Source organism: Anarrhichthys ocellatus, unplaced genomic scaffold (genome assembly GCF_004355925.1).
Source record: "Anarrhichthys ocellatus isolate YVR2014 unplaced genomic scaffold, GSC_Weel_1.0 scaffold26, whole genome shotgun sequence".
NCBI classification, from domain to species: Eukaryota; Metazoa; Chordata; class Actinopteri; order Perciformes; family Anarhichadidae; genus Anarrhichthys; species Anarrhichthys ocellatus.
Genome location: NW_022280056.1, coordinates 87,348 through 94,252, shown reverse-complemented (window position 1 = coordinate 94,252; position 6,905 = coordinate 87,348). Strand labels below are relative to the sequence as shown.

Below are 6,905 nucleotides of genomic sequence, written 5' to 3'. Positions count from 1 at the left end.
TCTCTCTCTCTCTCTCTCTCTCTCTCTCTCTCTCTCTCTCTCTCTCTACATTATTCAGATTAGGATTACGAAGATGATTTACTTCCGGAAATGAATATGAAAGGACAGAATATCGCTGGCCGTAGATCGTCATGCTTCTCCCTCCATTATAACACATGGCTGAGTTCATTCTGGCCTTTGATTCATTTTTTTTTGTCATTTTGTAAATCAGATTGCTTTCACTTACATGCCGTTATTTTATGTTTTAAGTCAAACCTTTAATGATTCCTCAAATGTCCATCTGTTACAAACACGTAGCATTTTCTGTGAAGGTATATATATTATATATTTCTCTGATAATTACCAAATTCACTTAGTGGTCTGAGCAAACTGACTGTTATAAGCCTCTGTTTATTATTGTTTTAGCTATAGCAAAGCAGACACATGCCATTTATTCTCCAGAAGGTGCACAGGCCTCCACAGTGCACCAAACACAAGAAACAGAGAAATGAAGTCGTTACAAATTCTATAAATCAAAGCAAAAAGTTGATCAAAAAGCTGATGTGACAAAAAGGAAGGTGTGCACTTTTTTTCTGTTGAATCAGTTGGCTGCACACACTGCTGTCCTCTCTGTGCTAAACAAACGTGCTGACTCACACCCTGAGTGGAGCTCAGTATCCTCCTTTAGAGTTAGTGAAGGCTGCAGGAGCATCCTCATTAGACCACGCGACAGATTGTAGCCTGACACCAACACATACGCTACCTGCTAACGAGGCTAGCCCACAGCAAAAATTACCGTTGATTACAGATGCTTCCCGCTAAAGGGCAATCTCGCTCTAGTACATGTGTGTGTGTGTGCGTGTGTGTGTAAGGGTCTCAAAATAGCTGACTAGCTGAAGGTCTCCCCTTTCCAATGTTGCAGTGTGTTTACTTTACAAACAAAGATGTTAACACAGCATTTGCTTCGTCTCTGAGCAAGTAGAGGTGAAACACCTAGAGTAAAGACATTTGCCTTCGTGTGAGGCTCACCATACTGTGAGCTTGACATCAGCTGATGTAGCTCTTCTTGTTAGCATGGCGAGGACCTGATTGGTCTCAGCTGGCAACGATTAATGAGCGAGAGAGCATGGAGTCCCGTGACCTCAGGCTCTCTGAAAAATCATAATTACAATAGTAACAGGCTCAGTGGAGACTCAGTAACACCTCAAACTGAGCTCATATGTGTGCTTTTCACCTGAGCACAAGCAGCAAAGTTACACCTACAATGTAAAAAAAACAATGAAATGAAATTTACAAAGTCAACCTGAAAAAGTCAATCAATTTAGTGTAAGAAGTACATCGGGTTTGAATGTTTTGATTCAATTAACATAAATACTAATAGGTTAATAGTTTTGCTTATAAAAACATCAGAACATTAGTGAAACATGCATGTTATACATTCACACAGCCAAAGTTAATGTATTTATGCATCTTATTTCATTCAATTAACAGTCCAAAACCAAAAGATATTTAGTTTACTCATTTCATTTTAATAAAAATGTTCCCATCAACAGTGGAATATTTAATCATATATAATGTGAAACTCCTTAAATACTATTTCAATTTACAGTCAACGTGATAGACCATCATACAGATGATCTATCTGGAGGATACTTCTGTTAAATGTATTTGCTGTTAAATTGTGAAAAAATAACTAAGTTTGCCTAATTTATGATTTTTCAATAATATATCAGCTTTGACTAAATAACACCGCGAGTCTCACGGGCTGGTTGGTGACCTGGGACTTTTGTTACCCTGTATATTAAATTCAGCAATTCACAGAGCGTTCTGTGTAATCCTCTGATAAGAGGATAGAGAGAGAGAGAGAGAGAGAGAGAGAGAGAGAGAGAGAGAGAGAGGTTGACAGTAAAAATATTATATAACGCCTGGTCATTATTTTCCACATCCATGTACTAAATTGATCCTCCATTGTGCTGTATGTAAAACATGCTTTTCTTTCTTTATTTCAGCCCACCCACTCTAGTGCTTTTGTCTAAAAACGATTTCCCCCTTATTCCCCCTTTAATTGTAGGTCAGGTGTTTAAAGTATGGGCGCTAGCTTGAGGAATTTAACAAAATTGCAGCAATTTCGTTATTTCAATAGTGGTGTCTCCCCCGTCCATACTTCATCCATGAGCCTCTCACTCTCCCTGAAGTGAACAGATTGGGTCTCGGTGGGACTGTGTCACCCAGGGAGACACCCTCCTCCCCATCCTGTCACACCACTTTTTTTTCCACTCTCCTGTGGACACACACTCTCTCTCACACACACACGCACGCATCCACGCATGCACGCACTCACACACACACACACACAACTATCCAAAGACACACATCATTCAAAAACCCACACGTGTGACCTTCATAGACGTATTATCTAATTGGTCACATATATAACTCAATCACTGTATGAGTGCATCTGCACACACACGTACACAGCTTCTCACTATACCTTTACCCAACGATGATCTGAGCGAAGTCATAAGATTAATAAAAACCTCTTCTCTTATACTGTTTCTTTGCCTTCTAGTTCTGTTGTTTTTTAACTCAACCCAACAAGGCATGGATACACACAGCATCGCTGCCAATAACAGGAGTGACACCCTGGCAGACAGACAGAAAGTCAAAAGATCAAGAAAGAGACCACAAGCAGAAGCATTTCAAAAGTATAATTCTCAATCTTCAAGTCTCTAAACTGCCCAGGGTTCAGTGAGGGATGTCTCTCTGCCTCAACCACGACAACCAGTTCAACAGCTTTAACATTATCACTTCCATTGTCATAATCACAATGATTATACTGTTGAAATCCCTGAACTGATGACAGGTCATTCAAATGGACTTTACATTAGACGGCTTTTTTTTTTCTTTCATAATAAAAATATTTACCTCTGTCTATCGGAATAGTGTATTGTGCAAAAGCGACAATTTAACTGTAATATTACATTTCAGAAGATTCCAAAACTGTGATACAAACCATTAATTCATCAGTAAACTGCTCTTAAATATTCATGTTAACAACATAGTGTAATATATAATACAACAATTGACAATAAATCCTAAATTGATAAAAATGCTATAATTAAAATGATGCCCAAACTTTTGCAGTTTTTGCAGTTTGCCAAAGCCTGAGTGGTTAAAGGACTAGGCATAGGTTGATGTCATCATTTGTTGAATAGTTCATTTATACCACTTTTTAGACCACAGTGTAAGAAACGGAAAACGTAGCACTCCACTGCAAGTAAAATGGATTAAAAATGGATATTTCCTTGTGTGTATTGCAACATAATCTATACTTGTGTGGCATGCAATCCTGCAGATGCAACAAACACCAGATTCATTTAAAAGTCTTTCAATTACCCTATATATGTCATTTTAATGAGACGTAGAATGGGATATTATTAGAAACTTTAACAAAAATGATGATGAGAAGATGGTTGTAGTTTGATTATATTTTATGTAGTGCTGTGGAATAGTTCCTTGCTACGAGGAGATGAATAAATGATATTATATTATAAATGATATTATAGGCCATCAGTTGTTGAAAGAGGGAATTGTAAGAGTAGAAATGTAGTGTGCACTTGACCTTACAGTGATGAAGTTTATGCTTACCTAGTGGAGTTTAATATAGAAACAGGGGATGCATTCTGATGGAGAAAATGTTTAAATAATAGATGAACTCCTGGCTGCTTTCATCAGGAGGGATTTTGTCTGTGAGGTGGTGAGATTGCACACACACACACACACACACACACACACACACACACACACACACACACACACACACACACACACACACACACACACACACACAATGCAGGGCTGTCCTGTGATCATGCACATTTATAAACATACACACAGATGGATGCCTTAAATCATGCATCTTCCACATAAATTTGAACAACATATTCACTTTTTCTTTTTCAAACCATTGCCTTTACCTAACAGTGTGACACATAATACCAGTTAACTGGCTAAGCCAAGGAAACACCCACTAAAACCAATCTGGATTCAATCTTACATCACATCTCTCTCAGCTGTGGCCGTGCAAACGCATGGCTCACAACCAGTAAATCAGAAAAAGCCTGAGATTTGCATGTCCGTTAATCTGGGAGACCCCGATAGGCTGAAAGTTATCTGTGCATGGTGTCTCAACGGCTCAATGGATGGATGGATGGAGGATAGAGGAGGGAGCGGCTGGAGGAAGTGACATGGGCTTGGATGGAGTGGGTGGGAGGGGAGAGTTTAGGGATTTGCGTGGCTCGACAGCTGGACTGAAAAACAGGCTATTTCAGGACGGGATTTATACGTTTGGTTGCTACCTCAAATCCTGAGAGTGAAAGCTTAAAGCAATGGTTATTGCATGAGGTTCTATAAGTGTCTTTAATCTCTCTCTTTTTACTGAAATATTGTCAGAACACCAATCTGAGTTGCAACTTTTGTATTGATATGCAATTTATTAACATATATCCATCACTCCTAACACGTTTCTAGAGTTTGTTATGTATGTTGATCTTTTCTTTAAGGATTACACAGTCACAGACATGAACTAATCGAGATCAGTTTCTTCATTAACCATCTTAAAAAGCTACTGTGTGAAGGCCATGCATTTAGATGGCACAGCTGTACAGATTTAATTGTATTACTAAGTCTTCAAATTGCTCACAACCCAACTAGTCCACAACCCAAATATATTACATTTTCTCCCATAAGCGGAAGGAAAACAGTTTGAAGCAGATGTGAGAAGCTAGAAATATGTTTGACATATTTGGTTAAAAAAATACTCAAAAGATTAACCGATTAACAAAATAGTTGCCTATTAAGTTTCTGTTGACCGACTAATCAATTAGCCCGCTAATCGTTTCGGCTCGCATCACTATAATGACTAATATGGTTTTCTCTGTTTGATCAGCCAATTTTAAACAGCATTGGCTTTGTAATACAAAATGAAGTTAAATTAAATGTGTTTGATGGACGGATGAATAGATGGATAGATTTGACTTTGGTCCCATCTGATCAACCATTCCATGCATTCAGAAAACGCACGGAAACATTACGTAACCGAGTTACACCCGTCTCAAATATACTTAATCCATTTTGAGTTGGGCCAAATCTGACTTTAGCAAACAAACAAACATGAGAGGCTGCAGGAAAGCAATTAGTTCCAGAGACAACAGCAACATTCATGATTTCAGAGGAAATGTGTGCAACAAAGCATCCAGCCACAACGAGAAAACATCTTGTCCCAAACACACACACAGACACCGAGTTCATCGCACTTTCAATACACACTTTTATCCCGATGACATCCCCACAATTTACTTTTTTTTTTTATTTGGTGGATATTGCCCTAATGTCTTCCTGCAAATAAAAATGAACTATTTATGAAAAGACAGCCAAACATTTTTCTATCATTGACACAATATTTCATCCACTTGGTCATCAAATTAATGTGCGCTGCTCACAGCTGGGCTTTTGCCACTATACCGACATTATGTTTGCGGCTTAAACCCAAACGTCGCCTCCGTTTCCATTGGAATCAATATCTAACAAACTTTTTCTCGAGTTACTGTTTGGAAGAGAGAGGATGGGAACCCGCAGCATGCTGTGTCCCGCAGAACAAGATCACCAAACGCGTGAAAATGGGGAGAAGTCAGAGGTGGAGTCAGGAATATTTGAAATAGGTGTGTACCTGTTAATTTTCCCCAGAGTTTTGCCCGCGACCGCCTTAATCCTGTCTGGTCGGATATCCATCCTTGCAGCTTCTTGACCCGGCTGGTTTGCTGATGTCCCGCGCGCCCTCCTGTCCTGCCGGAAAGCGCAAAGTCCTCTCTCTCTCTATCCCTCCCTCCCCCTCTCATCCCTCCGTTACACGCACAAGCCTCCAATTCACTTTCAAACGGGCCACAGAAAGGTGAACTTGAAAGTGGAATAAACTATTTGCGCATACGTGTGTGATGGGGAAGACACTTCTTTTTTTTATCTCTCTGTAACTGAGATTTGATGATTACAAACCCTACAATCTTATTGATAGAACGATATAAAAGGGCAGATCACACCTAGACTATAATGTCGTTCATTTTAATAACACCATTTTTAAAGAATTGAATACACAAAAGCCTTAATTGATTTAAAGCTGAGATTTTAGTGTGTAGCAAATTACATGTATGAAATCTATCTGCATAACAACATTGACGTTGAAATAATTTTAACTGACATTGGCAGCCAAATAATGTTGACTTATGATGTTCAATCCCACATACTGTAAAAGGCACATTCGTGTGATTTGAAGACAAATGTGATCTGCATTGTCCAGGAAAAATATCATAAATTGCAAAAAGTTAAATTGCCACTCTAACTTTACTATTCTTCAGTTTGTTGAGCCCTTAAGCAATGCCACAGTCAAACATGTTACACTTAACTTCTATTAGGGGCTTCAGCTTCATGAAAAATGAGAAAAAAAAAAAAACACAAAATGTTTCATTCACTTTCTTAACCGAAATAAACATAAAAAAAAAATCAAATGTCCTCATACACAATGTCCTAATCAATATTATATTTGACTTTTAGAAGGTGTAAAAATAAAAAATAAAACGATTCACTGGTGATGTATAAATCATAAAAATAAAAAATAAATCCCCATCCAGTCAGGTTGCTGCCATCTAGAGGTTTATTTAAAGTCTATACAGTACAATTCTGCTACACTGAGCACATTGTGACATTTAAAAACATTGCTGTGGTCTTATGAGGTAAAATGATACAAATAGAATGTAAAATAAAGTTATTTTACTGACATATTAAAATTTCACACACTGATTTACAACAGAAATGAACGTAAATATTCAAACACACATTCTCTCTCTCTCTCACACACACACACACACACACAC

At 38.2% G+C, this 6,905-nt stretch overlaps 1 protein-coding gene across 1 annotated transcript in view; it reads right to left on the bottom strand.

Annotated features, from left to right (window-relative positions):
• Positions 1 to 5,830, bottom strand: part of slc17a7a (solute carrier family 17 member 7a) — a 12,970-nt gene extending 7,140 nt beyond the window's left edge. The window contains exon 1 of the mRNA XM_031861983.1: positions 5,708 to 5,830. Within this exon, the coding sequence (XP_031717843.1) occupies positions 5,708 to 5,769 (62 nt within the window). The 5' untranslated portion in view covers positions 5,770 to 5,830. The remainder of the gene's footprint in view (positions 1 to 5,707) is intronic.
• Between the last annotated feature and the right edge of the window lie 1,075 nt (positions 5,831 to 6,905).